Raw genomic sequence first — 20,629 nt, 5'->3', positions numbered from 1 at the left:
ATTCTATTCATAATTTTGATTTTTTTTTTCTATCTTAAATAAATCCCTCTAACATTCCTTGTAATACTGGTTTGGTGATGATGAACCCCTTTAGCTTTTTCTTGTCTGGGAAGCTCTTTATCTGTCCTTCAATTCTAAATAATAGCTTTGCTGGGTAGAGTAATCCTTACTTTTCATCATGTTGAATATTTTATGCCAATCCCTCTGGCCTGCAAAGTTCCTGTTGAGAAATCAGCCGATAATCTTATGGAAGCTCCCTTATAAATTACTAGTTGCCTTTCTCTTGCTGCTTTTAAGATTCTCTCTTTGTCTTTAACCTTTGCCATTCTAATTTTAGTGTGTCTTGGTGTGGGCCTGTTTGGGTTCATCTTATTTGGGACTCTCTGCATTTCCTGGACTTGTATGTCTATTTCCTTCACCAGGTTAGGAAAGTTTCCAGTTATTATTTCTTCAAATAGGTTCTCAATCCCTTGCTCTCTCTTCTCCCTTGGTACCCCTATGATGCGAATGTTGCTATGCTTGATGTTGTCCCAGAGGTCTCTTGAACTATCCTCATTTTTTTTTTTTTTGGATTCTTTTTTCGTTTTCAGTTTTATTTGAGTGTTTTCTGCTACCTTGTCTTCCAAATCACTAATTTTATCCTCTGCTTCATCTAGTCTGCTGGTGATGATCCTTCTAGTGCATTCTTCATTTCAGTTATTGTAGTCTTCATTTCTGACTGGTTCTCTTTTTAAAGTTCCTTCTTTTATGCTTGCTATCTCTTTGTTGAAGTTCTCACTAAGTTCCTTGAGCATCCTTATAACCAGTGTTTTGAACTTGGTATCTAACAGGTTGCCTGCCTTTATTTCATTTAGTTCTTTTTCTGGAGGTTCCTCCTGTTCTTTCATTTGGGATGCATTTCTTTGTTTCCTCATTTTGCTGCCTCTCTGTCTGTTTCTATGTATTAGGTTGATCTGCTATGTCCCACAGTCTTGGCCAGGTGGCTTTTTGTAGTAAGTACCCTGTTGGGCCCAGTGGCACAGTCTCCCTGGTCACCTGCACTGGGTGCTTCAGGAGTTTCTCTTGTGTGGGTTGTATGTACCCTCCTATCATAGTCGAGCCTTGGTTGCTATTAGCACATCAGTGAGTGGAACTGAACCTCAGGCTGACTGGATGTGGAATTTGGCCACATCCACACCTTACAGGCTGCTGTGCAGGGGGCTTACCCCACTGAGTAGCATTTGTTGCAGGAGGCTGTGGTGCCTATTAAGACCGTCCTGTGAGTGTGCAGCTTGTGGGGCTAATTGGGCAGTGCTCTGCTGTGGTCTGAAGCCAATTTCCAGGTATGTTTGTCCCTCTTGGGAGGGACTCTGGTGCAGGCCCATATTACCCACTGCTTGTGACCAGCTGGGGACTACCTGGTAAGAGCTACAAAGTGATCCATGGTTTTTTGTTGCCTGTGCTAACCCTGGAGGCATGTGGGACAGTGCATGCTGAGAACTGAGAACATCTGCCACCAGTACTGGGCCTGGGGTAGCTCTGAAAAATTCCAGGACACCCCAAGGCCGGCTGCAACCTGCCAGCTCCCTTAAGGTTCAGCCACTGATAAAGCCTCATGTGTTATACACTTTAGGTGAAGTACGGTCTTAGGGAGTCACTAGAGTGGGAAGAGTTGTGGTCACGAGGTTTATGAAGACTCTGGTACAAGTGCTGAGACTGAAACGATTCAATGAAAGTCTCAGAGTACATCAAGGACAGTTGCCACCTGCCTGGGGTCTGTCGGACTCTGATAGTTTTCTAAGAAAGAGTGCAGTTTGGGTGGGGGTGGCTGCTCTTGGAGAAAGTGCCTCCAGCATTGGGGGAGTTCATTGGGGCGGGGTCCCAGTGAGTCAGCAGGGTGGAGCAGCAGAGCTCAGCAGGCCAATCAGATTCAGATTCGGCTGTAAGCATAAAGGGCGGGCTCAACATGTTAAAGATGGCCGCTGCCGCCTGACAGCTGCATGGGAGGAGCACCTCCTCACAAGGAAATGGCAACTGTCCTGCAGCCCTCAGCCTGAGGCCACACACCTCAGTCTGCCGCCCATATGTTTCTGACATCCCGCTAGTTACTGTCCCTCCGCTGGAGCCCAAGGTGAGTGCCTACGAGTGAGAGAGTCTGTGCACAGGCCCTTTAAGAGGATGTATGGGTTTCCCGAAGCCTTCCATCTAACCCAGATGGTCAGAATCCCACTGTTTTTCACAGCCAGATGTTGTGGGGACTTCTCTTCCTGGCACCAGTATTCTGGGCTGGGGAGGCTGGTGTGGGGCTGGGGCCCCTTGCTCCTTTGGGGGAAACCTCCATGGCTGAGATACCCCTCCCAGTTCTCAACAGCCACATGGAGGTTTGGGGTTAGTCACTTCCGCATCTCCTCCTTTCCTACCACCAGTCTTGACTTTTTCTTTATATCCTTAGTTATAAAGCTTCTGTTCAGCCAGATTGGAGATGGTTATTCAGGTTGACTGTATATAATTTAGTTGTAATTTTAATTTGTTCATCAAAGGAAGCAGGCTCAGTGTTTATCTACTCTGCAATCTTGGATCTCCCATAGCATTTACTGATCTTCCATTGTTCTGAGAGTTCCTCCAAAACAAGGGCTATTTCATAGGCATCTTTGCAATTCTGGGGCATCCACAGAGTGCCTGGTTCTAATTAGACATTCAGGAAATGCTTAAAAAATGAATAAAAATGATGTATATTTCTGACCTGTACATATGATGTGTATGTAAATATATATACATCGTATATTTATAGATATTTTTGGCATTTTTGTTTCTATAGAACTATCATAATAAAATATCTTAGGCTTGCATAGCACATTGTGGTGTACTAGTGATTTATCAACAGCAATAGTATTAATAACTATAATATAATATAATATAATATAAATACTAAAAATAGCTATATTTTATTGAGTGCTTTACATGCATTATTTCATTTAATTCTCATGATAATTCACTGATGGAGATATTATTATCTATATTTTTCCAAGAGGAATCTGTGGTGTAGAAAATTTAAGTGCCTTACCTTTGGTCACATAGCTAGCAAGTGGCAGATCTGGGTCATCCAAGCACTGGAAACCAAGTCCAACACTTTTTTCATAGCTAATTCGTGGAGTGAGTGATATATAGCCACACAGGAACTCGGTATTGTCTTTCATGAAAACTTAAATTGGATTCATGTGCTGTTACCAAAAAAGGCCAATATAAAACTCTGTGATGGCAAACAGATAAACTGAATGATGAAAATTGCCACATACCTGACACATGGAGTGGATCGATACTTTTGACTACCAATCTATCGAGTGGAATGGGCTGATCGAGAACCGTACATGAACCACCCTCTTTTATTACTGTTTGCAGCTCAGCAGTAAGTGAAGGACACATATAAGTGGTGTCTGAACCTCCACCTTTCTGAAATTAAGCAGGAAAACAATGCAATAAATAGGAAATCAGTATTGTTGCACATACCTAAAGTGCATCCTTAAGCAAATTGATTTTTAGAAACAATTGCTTGAAATCCAGCTTACTACTCTTTCTGGATCTTGAAAGGTATTTTCCCAAAGTACATAGTGATTTAAAGCACAGGGTTTCTGATATCCAAGTTTAATTACCTGAATAAATAACGTGTGACATCTATAACTGGGAAACATTTTAATCACCATCATATCAATTGGAAGCTGTTCATTTCCAGTATCTCTTTATAGTACTGATGTGAGATGAATGAGAAAGGGGAGTCTTGTTTTGGCCAACTCTGTCCATGGGATTGAATACTAAACTCTAAATATTCCATGCTGTATAATTTATAAGTAATTGAAATTGTTTTGAATATATAAAATGTTGAATTTTTAAAAACAGGTGTTGAAGATTGTGATTTGCATGACATATATTGTGCATTAAATTGCAAAGAGGGATTTTTTCCCCCCAAAAATAAGTGAAACCTAATGTTTTCTCTCAGTGGTTATTTTTGAGCTTATGAAGTCAATAAAACTCTCGAGATTTATTAGACAGAGGAAATTAAAGAGTACTTTAAAACATAACATTCCTTATTTTGGGATCAAGTTGTGAAGCAAGAAACTAGAATATTACCTTATAATACAGTGAATGGAAACCAGAATATTACCTTTTAATACAGTGGATATGGGCTGCCATTAATTCATGTACTCAGATTTGAGCCATGTTTGAAATGAAGTTGGCTGTGCTTAGCATCAGGATTTTTAAAGGGGATATTTTTTAGAGCTTGACTTGTTCAGATATGTTAGTCTTGGTAGCTTAAGAGGAGGTCATCCAAGTTTCAAAACCATGATTCTTAATATTCTCCAATATCCACTCCCTCCCCAATGAGCATTTGACTATTCATGGATTGATTAATGGTGTCTATTTTATTGCTTAAAAGTCCTTAAATTATTTTCCTCAATTAACCAACATGCCATCTAGAAGCCTAGGTTATTAAAAGATTTGAGATATTTACTATCATGATCTTGCTTCTGTGTATGGCTAATCAGCTGGCTTGGTAAGTAACAACAACAATAATAGTAACCACTGATACTTAAGTAATGGAAAAAGTTCCTGTTTTCCTAAGATTTTTTTGGCTTTAAGCCCTAGTTGGCTCATTTTGTCTGTGATGCTAGCTATACTTTGTTTGGCTTCTGTTGTTCTATACAGGTGGACCCTGAGAGATCAGGGCCCCCTCTTACCTGTACCCCCAGCTCATTATTTTCCAGGAATGATGTGAGCTTTCAAATCAGAATGAAGGATGGATATCACCTCCGCACATAGTAGCAGACAGTTTAGAGAGGGCCCCATCCCCCACCCCGGCAGGATTCATTGTGGTGGACAATTTGGATGATGAAAGGGCCAATATGGACAAAAGCATTTTGGTTTCATTTGTTAGGCAGGTCAGGAATAAAATCCTGTGGCTTTTGGGACTTACCTCCAAAGTATACAGACTGTTATTCTAAAAAATGCACACATCCTTTGACATCCTTAAGAAATGTAACTTGCTTTTGTTGTTTTTTTAGTTCAGAACCATATGACTGAAAAAGCCAACATTTTATGATGTGTCCATTTTTCAGAGGGTAAATCCCAATTTGACATATAAGAATCTTTCATATTTTTAACACAACTTATTTAGAAATACGTATTTAGAAATAGCAGCATTTTACCTTTTTGTTGCGCTTAGTTTTCGTAACTAAGAGGAAATCATCAAAGAGGAACAGATAAACATCCAGGAATCTTGTACTTTCTGAGGAAAGAAAGAAGGTGAAATTGGGGCTGGAAATAATAAGCAGAAGGTTTTTTGTTTTTTAGACCAAAGAATCCCAAAACAGGCCAGGCACCCTGGCACCCCATTGGAGCTCAGGACGCTCCGATCACGTGGGTCAGAACGCTGCATTACTGTTGGGTGATTTCTTCCTAAAGCAGAGACTTGAGGTGAGCCTGAGCTCACGACTTTAAAGACATTGTATTTGTGATGCATTTCATGTGGATCTAAGAAACTTGGATCATATTTATAAAGGTTTCAACTAAGCCTAAGACATTGAACACATAGCATTTTTGCCTCTTGACTCATTAGAAATACAGGGCACGCTGTGGACTAAATCATGCCCCACCTCCCGCTCCCCAACACACACACAACGCATGTGTTGAAGTCCTAACCTCCCAGTGTAGCTGTATTTGGAATAAGGAAGTAAATAAGAATAAATGAAGACATAAGGGTGGATCCCTGATACACTAGAATTAATGTCATCATAAGAGGAGACATCAGAGAGACAACCCTGTGTGCACACTGAGAAGGAGACCACCTGCAAGCCAGAAAGAGAGCTCTCACCAGAAATCAAACTGGCGAGAAACTTGATCTTGGACTCTCGGCCTCCAGAACTGCGAGATATAAATTTTGTTGTTTAAGCCACCAAGTCTGTGGCATTTTGTTACGGTGGCCGTAGCTGACGATGACAGTGATTAAAACTACTGGTTTCTCAAGTTTTACAGTGTGTTCATAATGTTTAAATATTCTTAATGTAGCTTTACATTTACACTGTTGATACTACTTTTGATAGTCACTTAATGCAAATAGGCTTTTCTGCTTTTCTCTACAAAGGGTTTAGTAGTAGAAGAGAAATCAAATATTAGAATAAGGTATCGCCCTCTCTAACTTTATCCCTTAGAAGCTAGAAGTGCTTAAATTTAAGTGATTTCAGAGGAAAAGGCAGTCTGTTCAGAGGAGAATGTGACATGTGATTAAAATAAATATAAGAAAACTCAGTAAATATATATTTTTTATTATTCTATATATTTTATTTATTTATATTATTCTAGAAGTTCTTTCTTGTATACTTTGACCTTTGAAAAGTAGGTGGCTAAAGTGAACTTAATAGATAAAATATTTAGGGTTCACGTCTATTTCCTCCCTTTCTTTAAGTTTAGAGGAAAGATTCTTTCTGTATTTGCATAGAAGAGAAATTAGGTATACTATTCCATCTTGAATTGTCCTTGAATTTTTTTTTTAATAAAAACTATATTCCATCAATATTAGAAACTTTTTTTTTTGCAAGTCAATTGTGCAAAACCTATTAATTGTCCCTCAAAAAACATTCATCCCTTCTTTTGTACTAAGGATATTTCTGAGTTTTAGTGTATACATGTTCACTACAAATAAATACTACATCTCCCAGCTTTCCTTGTCACTAAATATGACCAAGTGACTAAATTCTGACCAATGGAATATAGGCAAAAGTGTGCAACTTCTGAGTCATATCCTGAAACAGCAGGGCTTTGCTCTCCTGTTTCCTTCTTCCCTTCCCAAGAGCTAGACACACTGGTGACTCATTCTGGGCCTCAAGGAAGAAGGCAACACCCCAGGGATGGCAGAACTAAAAGGCGGAAGAAACCTGGGCCCCTACTCACTCCACGGAGAAGAGCTGTCACAAAGCTCAGCATTTTACAAGAGAGAAAAATAAACTCCTGTCCTTTTAAGCGATTGTTCTCTCTCTCTGTCTCCAATGGCTGAACCAATATCCTAACACACACACAGCGCTAAGAATGGAATATTCGCACAACGATAGACCTTCGGGACCTGTTAAATGTTTTCCCCAACCTCTGCCACTCATAATACATCAGGGGGATGATCATGGTCAAAAATGAAAGTTTTGTTCTCTCCTGCTAATTTTAAGTCTTTTGTTTTAACAAACAGGCAATGAGCACCTTCTGTGTCTTTGACTTTATTATAGAAAATACTGATAATTTTAGCTATCATTTAGTGAAGCCCTGTCCCATCAAGCAGTCAACAGAGAGTGAACACCTGCTATGCATCGGTGATTAAGACAGAATCTCCGCCTTGAAGGAGCTTTAATTCTACGAGAGTGGACACATAATAAACACGCAAGCAAGATTTGAAATAAGATAAATTCAGGAACTGATAGTGCTAAAAAGTAGATATGATCATCTGAAAGAAGATGATTATGGAAGAAGGTTGAAAGCATGAAGTCAGGCTGTTCGCATTTATTCTCCCAGGAGTTTGAAGCTATTACAGCCCAGTGAGAAACTTGAACCGAATGATTTTATTAGACTTAACCAACGAACATTGTGGGTCTGCAATTCCACTCAGCTAAGTGCAAAGTTGGTTGTGCTCCAGAAGTTATGAAAACTTGTACTTTCTGGGAATGAGAAAATACACATTTTTGTTTACAATAGTACAGTTTTTAAAGCTGGAAGAAATTTTGAAACAAAGTATATATATATGTGTTAGGTCTCATCGTCATCACCACCATCATCACCATCAACATCTACAGAAGAGATGAAGGGAATTTAAACAATTTTTCCAAAGTCTACAATTGGTGCTAGATCCCGATTCTTGGTGCAATGATTTTTCCATTTAAAACGATGTCCTCTTTCTTTTAACACTATTACCTCCACCCCACCACACCTCCATGCCAACTCTGAGTCAAAGTTCCAGCGACTTTAAATTTGCCTCCATAGTCCTATATGGCGCCTCCTCTCTGATGGAATTTGAGGAACTATGGGCCTGGTGTTAGTGACCTTTCTGTGGCTCATCCCATCCTACCACATGTGACTCCACAAGAAACTTTTTTCTGAACATTGGGTCTATGGACTCCTTCTTAGGTCAGTCTCCCACTCCCACTTCCATGACAAGCACCCCCGTGCTATGTGACGTGTGAAAAGCCATCGGACATGGCTTTTCACCGAGAGATGGTCATTGTCATATTCATCCAACACCCACGTGACTTCTCATCACACCCACACCTGAACCCTAAAATTGACTCTCTGACCCACTCTCTCCACCACCCTTAGTGTGGTCAACCAACCTTTCAGGCACATGGATTAGAACAGTTGGAGACATTGACTCCTTTCCTCTTTAACCATTTTGTCAATCATAAAGTCCTCTTACTTTTGCCTTTCAAAGACCTTTCACATTTATCCTTTTCTATCCATGCCCATTTCTAACATTTTAAGACAGACCAGTGTAGCTCACAGTGTTGGACAGTTGATAGATAGAGGGAAGGGGTGAATCAAAATCTCTGATATTTCCAGGTGGAAGCCAATTTTGGAGGAAAAGGCATGTGTTTGAGCACAGAGCTGTGTTTTGCTTCATCAGTTTGATTTGGTTTGTCACAATGTATAATTATTTTTGAAATTATAAATAACATCCAAGAGAATGTAACATTGTTATCTTTTCAAATGAAAGGGGTGGGGGTGGTGTACAGGTTAAGAATGATTGAGAAACAGACCCAGGCTCTTCTCACCTCACCCAGCTTCACTGTGGAGCTTCTGGTCTCTGTGTTGGTCTCCTCCTCTACTCTATTATGTGCATTACTTCTAATGAATCTTTCTTCACTGCACTTTTAAGCCTACCACTGGTTGCTGGCTTAAAAGCAACCAGTCATGGGCTTAAAAGTGCACTGAAGAAAGATTTCCTGGCTGCGTCCCTCTGTTTGGCTTCCAAAGCAATTACTGCGATTCTGGAAGCCTACTAGGCTGAGACAGCCTGGCTAGTGTTCTCCTTGAGCATGATACAGAAGCTCCTTGAGCCTCAGATTTCTCACCTATGACATGGGATTAAATGTAACTTCTCTGCATAATTCACTGGAAAGACAAAATGCATGAAAATGCCCTTCGATGTAAAATGCTGGGTATTTGTATCTTCTCTAGCTGGCAGTTGCCAATTGGAGTGTGTCCCCACCTGATGTGTAATGCTATATGGAAAGCAGAGCAGATTCTCAACAAATGTGTATCAAATAAGGAGTTTTTGCCTGGCACTCCCCAGCAGATCTCACACTCCCATAAATAGGCACCCTCACACCTCACAGGGCTTCACACAAAATAGGTACCCAATCAAGATTTTGTGCAGACATGAACAAATGAATGGGTGCAAATCTAATTTCGTCAGGCAGCCCTTTCTAATCGTATTTATTCAGCACAGATTCTGTGCCAACCATTTTCTTCAAGTGCTTGTACACCCTTTAGCTCATTTAATCCTCACAACAAACGGGAGATGGCTGTAAGTGGCCCAAGATTACACCTCCTCAGGCCCGAGGAGGCCGAGCTGGGAAGGCTCCTGGCAGCCAGCCTCCAGGGTCATGCCCCCTAACCACTCTACCAGAGCCTATTCTCTCAGGTGGCTTCTGCCTCCCAGACTTTTCTCCTGCTATGCTCTTTTTTCTGGGATGTCTGCCCACCTTCCTTCCACTGACCTCCATCTTCTTATTCCTCCAAGCCCACTGCAAGTCCCATGGACCACAGAAAGCCTTTCCTGGGTACTCCAGCTTCACAGACCGTACCTTCCTTTCTGAACTTATCCTGCAGTTCTGCTTATAATGGCAGAGCTTTCCAACTAGAGGGAAAGGATTATACAGAATAATGATTCTCTATCCTCCAGTAGTATACCCACTTAGCACGACACGTGTTACATAACTGGCTCTCAGGTAACACTGATAGGATTCTTGCCCAGCTCACTGGAGGAGTAAAATGATGACAACAGCTGACATGGACCGCTCATTATGTTCCAGACCTTGAGCTAAGCTCTCTGGGTATATTATTTCAACAACAATTTTGTGAGATAGATAGAGTTATCCCATTTTTCAGAGAGAAAAGGGAGGGCACATAGCTAGTTATGTTGTGAAATCTTTGATCAAGCCAGCATCTGCCTGACTCCTTAGGATGTTCTCTGATTCACATCTTCCATCACCTTATCCACAGGCAAATACAATTTGCCCCCACCCTTCAATTAGCAACAATTGAACAATTACAAGGTAGCAAAGATGTGGAGTTTTTAAAGGAAGCAGTTGCTTACCTGCAAGAGTTAATTTTCCCTCATAGAGAAGGTGTCTGTTGCTTGGTGACAGGATGTTTTCTGCCATGTGTTCTTTAAAAACATGTTTCAGGCACTTGCAAAACAAGGGAGAAAATCAAAGAGCAGTTGTCAGTAATTGGCAGAGAACGTGTTTCAGAAGCTGGGGTAATGCACTCTGCCTATCAAGGTCAAGACATTTAGAAACGCCAGTAGGTGGACGTGGGAATGGGGAAGTATGGGTAAACCTCTCAGAAAGACCACCCAAAGATGTGAGCCTCCCCATATACCATGCCACATGGAAGAAGGCTTTACTTTTTGCTCATAAACTTAGATTTTTTTTTTTTCCCAAGCAGACAGCTGGGGACTTTGAAAGATTAGTGTATTTCCACCTGAATGCCAAACTCCTGGAAAGGGACATAAGTTTTAATTGATCCTTTTTGTACCTCTGGAATGAAAAACCTTTTATCTCTATCCCAAAGTGGAGGCCACACTATGATCTCCTGTAGATGTCTAAACTTTTGGAAATTATCCAGCCACTTCACTTTTCCTTCAAGATCCCCTGAAAGACAAGACACATTCAATATATTGGTAAATTCAGGTGACATTACAGCATAAATTTTAACCAAGATGCACAGTAGTCATTTAGAGAAACTACCCCTGGAGTCAAACCATATTTTATGTTCATTTAACATACTGCTTGCAGTTTAAATGTCTTACAAAAACTCACTAATTTCAAATCAGCCTCTTGCAGAGAAAAATGAAGCGTAAATAATTTAATTCAGCAAGTTGGAAGTGTATTGTGCATTTTTATTTAAATAATATCAGTATAGTTCTTGGTAGCTTTCTCTTATTCCCTACACTACATAGCCTGTAACTATAAGAAGAAAAGAAAATTACACCATGAAGGACAAACATATTTTTTGTCCTAACCGTAAAACATACATTCCCTTCATGATAGGGATAATTAGTTCTTTTGGGATAAAAACTTGTTTTCTTTTCTGAAGGTCTGTATTAATTTTCCAGCATTTTCTAATAACATATCACTATTGAGGTTTTTAAATGATTTCTGGGAACATGGAGGGCAAGTCATAAACCCATAGAATTACATAGTTAGAGGAATCCTTGAGAATTTACCATCTTTAAGCTCAAAGACTTAAAGGAAGGCCACAGGGATCTCTTCCCCCAACAATGAAAATCCATATTTTATTGAGAAATCTCCAGACGAGATGCTATTATCTTTCTTACAAGCTTTTCAAAATGAGTAATAATCTTCAAAATTACTTTAAAACCTTTTAAAAGTCTGTTTTTAATTGAATTTTTGTCTTATTCAGTTGATAAGCTTAATTCTAGTTCATTGGGTCATTTTAGAATTTGAACAAAAAATTTCAAAAGAGAAAAGAAACTCCCAACTGAATGAATGGTCATTTTACGTTTTTTTCTTCTTTAACATTTCTTTTTTTCTTAAGATTTTTATTAAAAATATAGCTGGCATACAATATTATAGTAGTTTCAGGGGCACTCCGTAGTTATTCAACATTTATATACCTAAAGAAGTGATCACTATGATAAGTCCAGCAACCATCTGACACCATACTATGCTATCACAATATAATTGACTATATTTCTTTGGTGTCTGTTGAGACCACCCTTTGGGCATGCCACATGCGGGGCTAATTGGGTGGTGCTCTGCTATAATTTGGAGCCAGCATCTAAGTATGTAGGTTCTGGGGTTTCTTGGGAGGGGCTCTGGTGCAGGCCCAGGTCAGCCACTGCCTGTGACTGTTGGGTCTACCTTGGTAGGAACTTCAAAGTGATCCAGTTATTTGCTGCCCATGCTAACCCTGGAGGCACAAGGGAGAGGGCACGCTGTGAACTGAGGACAGCTGCTACCAGTACCAGGTCTGGGGTAGTTCTGCAAAAAGGCAGGACACCCTGAGGTCTGCTGCCACCTGCTAGATCCCTTAAGGTTCAGCCACTGATAAAGCCATGTGCAGTATGCAATTTGGGTGAGGCAGGGTCTCAGGGGGTCACTAGAGTGGGAAGAGTTGTGGTCATTAAGTTAATGTAGACTCTGGTTTGGTGCCAGTGCTGAGCCTGGAGCAACTCAGCAAAAGTCTCAGAGCATACCAAGCTCAGTCACCCCCTGCCTGGAGACTGTGGACTCCAGTAGTTTTCCAAGAAAGAGTGTAATGTGGGTTGGGCTGGCTGCTCTTGGAAAAAGTGCCTCAGGTGGTGTGTGAGTTGGGTAGAGAGGGGTTCCACCTGAGTCATCAGGGTGGAGCAGCTGAACTCACCAGGCCAATCAGATTCAGGTTTGGCCTGTGGGGGCGGGTTCAACATAGGAAAGATGGCGGCCTGCCTGCCTACTACACGGGAGAAGGCCCCCTCACTGGGAAAATGCCGACTGTCCTCCAGTCCTCTCACTGAAGCCACACACCTCAGTCTGCCCCCCATATGTCTCCAAGGTCCATCAAGTCACCATCCTTTCCCCTCCGCTGGAACCCAAGGTGAGTGCCTGTGAGTGAGTGAGTCTGTGCGTGGGCTGTTTAAAAGGACACCTGGGTTTCTCTCAGTCTTCCGTCCCACTGGAATGGTCAGAATTCCTACTGTTTTTCACACCCAGATGTTGTGGGGGCTCTTCTTTCTGGCATCAGTACTCCAGGCTGGGGAGGCCAGTGAGGGGAGCAGGGGGGAGCTTCTGCGACCGAGATATCCCTCCTGACTCCCAACCACCACAGGGAGGTTTGGGGCCTGTTCTGCATCTCCACCCATTGAGAAGCCAGTCTCAATGTGGCTTCTTCTTTATATTTGTAGTTATAGGACTTCTGTTTGGCTAGATTTCAGATGGCCCAGGTTGATTATTCTAAAATTTAGTTGTAATTTTAATGTGTTCATGGAAGGAGGCAGGCACAGTGTTTATCTACTCTGCCATTTTGACTCACATTTTTCTTTTAAGCTTGCAAAAGAACAATGTATCATATCTGTACAGCTGATAATTATAAATTTGAATTCTTCCCTTTTGGCATACTCATGAAAGCCTGGTTTATGGGCATATATCATGTACCTCTTTATTTTAATTTAATTATATAGAACTACCAAATAAACTTAAGTCATCATAGGGCTTGTTCTGTTCCCATTCCCAAATATCAGTTCTAAAGATTGCAGTTGGCATTATTTTTAGATTGACCCTGGATTTCAATGACCTTAAAAAGTGATGAATAGGAATTTATCCTCCGGAAAGGCTTCCCATGATGTTTATTCCCATTTGCTTTGTGTTTGGGCTCAGTATGGATGTTAAAAACAAAGTGCCTTCAATCATCTGGGAAGTAGAACTTTTCCTGCCTGAACTCACATCTGAAAACCTTGGAGGCAGCCACGTCCTGCATACACTTGGTGGTAGAGTTTTCATAGGTTTCACCAGGATGTGACTGGAGCCTATTGTTTTGTGATTTACAATGCACTCAAAGTCAAATCCACATTTCCCAGAGCCATGACGTCAAGTCAACGGAATTACCTTCTAGGATGGAAGTCCAGATTGTTCCCAGGAGCCAGAGGGCCACCCACCTTTGTGTAATCTTCCCTTGGAGCTCTGGGTTACTTATCTCAGGGACTTACGGATTGACTTTTCCACCTTTTCTTTCATGGAGTAGATCATGATTTTCTCAGTAGAGTCTGTACTCCTTTTCCAGATATTCTTCAGCAACAAGGGATATCGAGTCAGCCTGTGTAGTGGGGCCACTAGCAGCTCAGGCAGGTGAAGGCGTCTGCACTTTTCATTTTTCTCACACCACTGGGGAAAGCAAAAGCAGACATATCAGAATGTCACTTCTCCTACCAAGGCCCTGAGAAGCCTGGACATGAGAAACTTAGAGATTTTACTCAATAATGATATGACACAACTGTGAGCTTGCTGGGAAAGTTTATATGCCACAGACTAGATTTTGATTTTGAAAATTTCACATTAAACTGTCTTTAGCAAGCATCTATCTACCAGTGCCAAATTCAGGGTCTGAAATGAGGTTCTTAGATGTAGCTAAGAAGTATTATTGAATATTACTGACTAACATTGTTCTTGCCAATGAAAGAAATGAGAGAAAGTATTTTTTCAGATGTCTTGCCTTCCCAGTAATGGGATGAAACAGCAGTCAGCGTCACCTGTAATATCACCACTCAATCCTCCTAAACGGGGAAAATTTTCAAGATGTAGAATCACAGGAACAATTTAAAATTTGTTAAATACCCTAGAGAATGCACGTTCCATCAGTGGCAGTGATAAGATGTGTTAATATATGTGTTCCAGCCTTGTTTAGCCTTCTCACTTAAAAGTTTAGTTTGCTCATTGGCTTCTTCTCCCTGGCCCTCAGGGGAGATTTCTGGTTTTGCCATCTCTGTTGCCATCCTTATGGTACAGTTAAGAGAATTTTTGCTTGTTGAATCCGGTCCTTGACTCTGCTTTGTTGGAGGGAATCAGAGTAATATAAGAAAATGAAAATAAAAGTTGAAGAGGCTAAATTGATCCACATTCTATAGAGCAGAGAAAGGAGAGGACAAGGATAAAGACACAGACAATGTTCAACGAGGATCGTTTGGAAAAATAGGCAGTTGCAAGGTGTGCAAGCATGGGGAAGACAGGAAATGGGATTCTAGTAAGTATTGCTATGGGGTATACATTGGATTTCCATAAATGGTATTTGAGAAACACAAGTAAACATGAGAATAGTTCAACAATTTGTTTCATCTGCTGAACTGTTTCTTTGAATTTGACATTGTCTAGAACCTGAGAATCCCTGGATTTTGTGCAGGTGACACATGACTCAGGGAGACAGGTCTCTGGCTACTATTCACACATGTACATCAAGAAATATTAAATGCTGTGTTCTCTTCCTCTTCTTCTCTTCTCTTCTCTTCTCTTCTCTTCTCTTCTCTTCTCTTCTCTTCTCTTCTCTTCTCTTCTCTTCTCTTCTCTTCTCCTACCTACTCACACTGAGTTCACCTGTAATGAGGTCCTGCCCCTACACTGAATATTTTTCTTGGTACAGGCTATCGTCTCTTTTCTGTCTTTCATTCTCAATCCAGGCCCAGGTTATCTCCTCTGCCTCGTGACCCAGAACCTTCAGGACCAGCCTTAGCTAGGTCAATGTACATTGTGGAAGGCTCTCTCTGCTTCCCCAGATAGTTTCATATGTCTTTATGCCCAGGTGTCAGCCCTTGCATTTCAGAGATCTAGATACAATTGGCTCCAACCCCCACCAAGCCCAAAGCCCTCCCTTAGATAATTACAAACTCACTGAGAGACTGAGGTTTGCATGGCTTCCTCTGGCCTTTGCATTCCTGCTTGCACACACACTGGTTCTTCCCTGAACAGCATGGGCCAAATGCCAAACTTAACCCCTTGGTTGGTTTCCTATGTTGGTTTCCACTGTAATCACACTTGTGCCAAATGTTTTATGAGTATGTTTATTTCATTGAAAATTTTGGTTGTGGGTGGCGTTAAGTACACAGTCCATCCACAGCACCCCCCCTTTTTATGGCTCCATTCTCTTCCTTTTAAATTATTTTTTATTATTAAATGTATTGGAGGGTAACATTGGTTAATAACATTATAAAAATTTGAGGTGTACAACTTTATAATATAGCATCTGTATAATCTATTGTGTGCTCTCCTCCTGAAGTCTAGTCTCCATTCTCTTCTTTGAAAAAAGGGCTTTTACTCTCTCTTCCTCCCTCTAACTCCTCCCCACTTCTCTTCTAGCCTCATGCTTAGCAATTGGCATTTGTTTTTCCTAGGTGGACCATGTCCTTGTGGTTTTCACCCTCCTCCACTAGGAACTTTATCAAAGTAGTTCTTCTGAAAACACCCAGGGCTCTTCCTCACAGGAATGCTGTTGGACATGATCCTTTCCACTTCCCTACATACAGAAGGCAGGTCATGAAAGTGAGCACAGGAGTGCATGGTGGATGCAGCTCTAGGAGCCATCCCCTCCCTTCTCCGTACTTCAGATTCCTCTTGGAGGAAGGTACTACTGGTACATTACCTCCAAGTTCTCATCCAGTTCAAAATGGCTGGAATTCTCATCAGGTTGGAAGGGATGGAGAAGGAAGCAGAGACTGCAGATGTAGAGAGGCGGGGAGGGGTAATGAGTGGAAAGATGCGGTATGGAGAGACCCTAGTCTGTGGTCTTTGTGGTTGATTTCCATGCTGACTCGCTCACTGGCATCAGCATTCCAGCTCAAGTGTCTGGGAGCTCCATAACTGACTTCTCAGCAGCACTTAGGTATCCCCTCAAAACACACACCTGCGGCGCCACTGCCCCAAATTTCCATGCTGTAGAAAAGAGCTCTGGCTGCCAGAACCTACCGGTGTCCGGGGTAAATGTGAGAACAACCAATTTACCCCAGACATCAATCAGGCAAGAAACATCCAGGGTAAATAATTGAGACAAACATCCAGGCCAAGATACGGGAAGCTTTTAATGTTTCAGAAGGCTTCAGAAGAGAGAAAAAAGATATTCATTGATTCTAAAAGTAGCTATAAGTTTTTGTTTCATCTCTCTGTTGGCTTTAGTGTTCAGGTCCGTTGGGGGGAAAAAAGAATATCTCTGTCAAGAAAGACTGGACATAAAAGCCTTTTTTTAATGGATGGGTCTAGATCCATGGAGGCTGCTTTTGATTTATAGTAAATATCCCATGTGTTTAGGGGAACAGTGAAAGGAATTCAGGGGCTCATGTAAAAACGTTCTTCTCATAAATCTGTCTTGGTGGGATGCAACATTGGGCTGGAGCAGCCCACGTTCCCGGAATCTTGGGGAATTTACTTAAGCTCTCTAAACCTCATCTGGTAAATGTGGTTAACAAGAGTAAGTACAGCAGCAGGTTGGTGAGTGGTTTTAATAAGATAATTCATACAACGTGCCCAGAACAGTGTATTGTAGGTAGAGTTCTTAGGGATTGTTCATTGAACCCCACAAAGAGACCGGGTACAAAGTTTCAGTCTCTTTCTCTGCATCATTTTAACTGTCTCTCAAAGAGCAGGGAGATTCTACTCCCATCAAGGTGCACAACACAATGTACAGACATTTACAAAGCCCAGCCCCAGGTGGTGCAGAGGGTAAACTCATCCCGGTGCATTCATAGCCCAATTCCAGGCAGCCCGTAACACCACACAAACGTAAGTTCTCCAACAATGTTGTTTATATCAGAGCATAATAGGGGAATGAACGTCAGCTTCAGACCGGTCTGAATCCGAATCCTGCCCTGCCCCCGAATAACCGTATCTTTCACCAAGTTGCCTACTTTATCTAAGCTCTTCAAAAATGGGGGATGATACCAAATCCCACAGGGTTATTGTGTAGACAAAGAGATCATGGATGACCAGCATACGATGCTGTGCCTGGCCGTAGCAAGAACTTGAGAACCAGTCACCTTTATTATTTATTATATGTTGTAATTATTGTATTTTATGATGTGAGAATTATTATAACCATTACATTTTTATCTATTATATTATTTTTTTTATAAATTATCTGTGATGATGATTTGGTTCTGTACTATAATGCTGTGGAAGGCAGATTCACCTTCAATTCCTTCAGTCTCTCCTTGATCCCTCACCTTTGTTTCATGATGCTAACAGTTCCCAGGCAGTGAGAAACAGCTCTGAGGAGCGGGAAATAGTTCCAGTGTAAAGAGCATTGGGTTATTTTTGCCTGAAGACTTTTATCCAGGTTCCTCTTTGCTACCTATTGGCCATGTGACCTTGCAAACGTCACATAACCTCTCTGAGCCTCCGGAACACATGAGGACAATGTAGTCAACATCATAATTTTGTGCTAGGGATTAAAAGAGATGTTTGAGTGAGTGCTTGGTAAAGCACTATGCATTATAAAAGTATTGTGTGTGATCATGACAACATTGCATCCTCTCTTCCTTTTCCCTAAATATCTTTGGTTGCCATATATATTTCACATATAAATGTAAACCACTTTTCTGTGTCACAGTCGATACAGGATTTTCCACAGTTGTTTGAAAACGGTGGCTGAGCCTTGTTAAATTTGTCTCTGCCCTACCTTGGAAGGGAGAGAAATGGACCTGGATTCTCCCCAGTTTGGGGACCTGGCTGGGAGTCTAATCCATCAGCTTCCAGGGAAAACTTTTGTAACAGGATTATTCATACATTTGGAAATCTAATGAGCTTTCAGTTTTCAGTTTGAGTAGCAAAGAAAACACTGAAAGTTTAAAGCTGAAAAATAAGGCCAAGTCTCTCCTCTAGTTTCATTCCTCCTTTCTCATCCATGCCACACCCAGGCTTCCTGGCACATCTGGGCCATAGGTGCACTGACTCACAGCTACCATTGGGAACTATGGGAGACTTTTCTCCCACGCCTCTGAGGTAATGCTCTGCCAGGGGATTTTTGCAGCTGCAGGGAAGAGCTAGTTTTCTGGAGAGGTTTGAACTATTTTCTCTGCATCATACAAAAGTGCTCTGGTATAATACTGAAGGGTACAGTTAAGACAAAGAAATGTCAAAAGAGGGGTCAAAGGAAGTAGGGAAGTCAAGGAAAATTCTATCCATGTCGGCTTCTTAGCAAATGCTAAGGGTTCTTAGCAAAAATTCCTTGTTCGAACGCTTTGGGACCCATGGCCGCCATGTCTTACAACTCCAGGGGCAACATGTACACGGTGCTCCATGATGTACTCTAGGGGGAGCCATTCACATAGGATACAATGTAAATGGTGTTCCAGGGTTTTGTGCAACAGGATCTTGCTGTGACCAAATCCTCTAAGAGCCAAACTTCTAATCACAAACGAAGCCTCGGTTCTTAGTCTAGTTTTTTCCTTACAATGTACCAGTTTCTTCCACAAACAAACCAAAGAACAAATAAAACAGTTTTAAGCCCCAGCCAAAATGTCAGGCGGGGCAGTAGGTGATATGTTTCCAGGGGTACAAAACTGTAAAGTCTTACATGAGCAGTGGAAGATACATTCATCAGGAGAGCAGCCTCCTAGTTAAATATATTACTGATTATTTTTCTTCTTTCCCATTTAATTTGCGTATAATAATTCCTAGTACCTGTTACACGCAAAGAGTCTCAGGAAAAATATAAAAGGAAACAATGGTACTTTACTTTTAAATAAATTCCAAAGTCCTCTCTCTGCCTCAGGCTCTCGAGATAAAAGACAGCAGCTGAGTAATTCAGGCAGTAGGTCTGGTGGCTCTGACAAAGGCTCCCTCGGAAATACTGCAAGAGGAGAAGAGCAGAAGGAGAATCAGCAGAAGCAAGGAGAACACAGACAGACTTTCTCTTTCTCTTCACTTTTATCATGAAGTAGAACAGGGAAAAGTGAAGGAGTCACCATTATCAAACAGGCTTATCTTCACAATAAACATTCTTTAAAAAAATGGTATTTCCATAGTAAACAGTTAACTTCTCAATAAATGATTTTCTCAATAAATGATCTTCATACGTAAATTCTAGTTAGAACACCTTGATTTAATTCACCCCTTGCTTCTGTTTATGCTTTGTTGGGACCTACAGTCCCTACATGGTACCTGATAACAAATAATGTGTTTGATTCCAATGCATATGTTGGTAGACACTGTGCTTGTGTTGGTGCCGTGTTTCCCTGAAAATCAGACCCAGCTGGACCATCAGCTCTAGGGTGTCTTTTGAGCAAAAATTAATATAAGACCCGGTCTTATTTTACTATAATATAAGACCGGGTCTAATAGAATAGAATAGAATAGAATAGAATACCTGGTCTTATTATATAAGATCCGATCTATAATATAATATAATATAATATAATATAATATAATATAATATATATAGTATAATACCGGGTCTTATATAATATAATATGATATAATATAAGACAGGGTCTTATATTAATTTTTGCTCCAAAAGACACATTAGAGTTGATGGTCTGGCTAGGTCTTATTTTTGGAGAAACACGGTAGTAAGCGATTAAAGTAACAACATTTAACTTTTCATCAAATCTTCCTCAAAAATATCCATAAACTTAATTCACCTGCTGGCTACTAAAACTGTAGAGTCAAATTTGGGACACCTTTAATGAGTGTACTGCGTTTAGTAGCGCACATTTTATTTAGCAATCTTACCCAACCTAACACTTACCTTCCCTTTTCTTCATAATTTCTACTTAATGTCTTAGACTTGCTCTAATGACCACACATTTGTATGTGATCTGAAATTTATTTTAGAATGAAGCAAATGAACAATTTATATGTATACAGAGGTTGCCAAAAAATGTATATACATTTTAAAAAGGAAAAAAAAACAATTAAAA

The 20,629-nt window shown here is 40.8% G+C and overlaps 1 protein-coding gene across 3 annotated transcripts in view; it reads right to left on the bottom strand.

Moving 5' to 3' along the window:
* PLEKHG7 (pleckstrin homology and RhoGEF domain containing G7) overlaps positions 1-20,629 on the bottom strand; it is a 52,513-nt gene that overhangs the window by 6,909 nt on the left and 24,975 nt on the right. For all 3 annotated transcript variants that reach the window (XM_033117824.1, XM_033117825.1, XM_033117826.1), the window contains 6 exons: positions 19,447-19,560; positions 13,940-14,114; positions 10,768-10,883; positions 10,325-10,418; positions 5,181-5,260; positions 3,276-3,429 (listed from right to left, as the gene is read on the bottom strand). In XM_033117824.1, coding sequence (XP_032973715.1) covers positions 3,276-3,429; positions 5,181-5,260; positions 10,325-10,418; positions 10,768-10,883; positions 13,940-14,114; positions 19,447-19,560 — 733 coding nt within the window. The remainder of the gene's footprint in view (positions 1-3,275; positions 3,430-5,180; positions 5,261-10,324; positions 10,419-10,767; positions 10,884-13,939; positions 14,115-19,446; positions 19,561-20,629) is intronic.

The sequence above is a fragment of the Rhinolophus ferrumequinum genome, chromosome 10, assembly GCF_004115265.2.
Source record: "Rhinolophus ferrumequinum isolate MPI-CBG mRhiFer1 chromosome 10, mRhiFer1_v1.p, whole genome shotgun sequence".
Taxonomy (NCBI): domain Eukaryota; kingdom Metazoa; phylum Chordata; class Mammalia; order Chiroptera; family Rhinolophidae; genus Rhinolophus; species Rhinolophus ferrumequinum.
The sequence above is the reverse complement of the archived record's forward strand: the minus strand, read 5'-3'. Positions and strand labels throughout refer to the sequence as shown.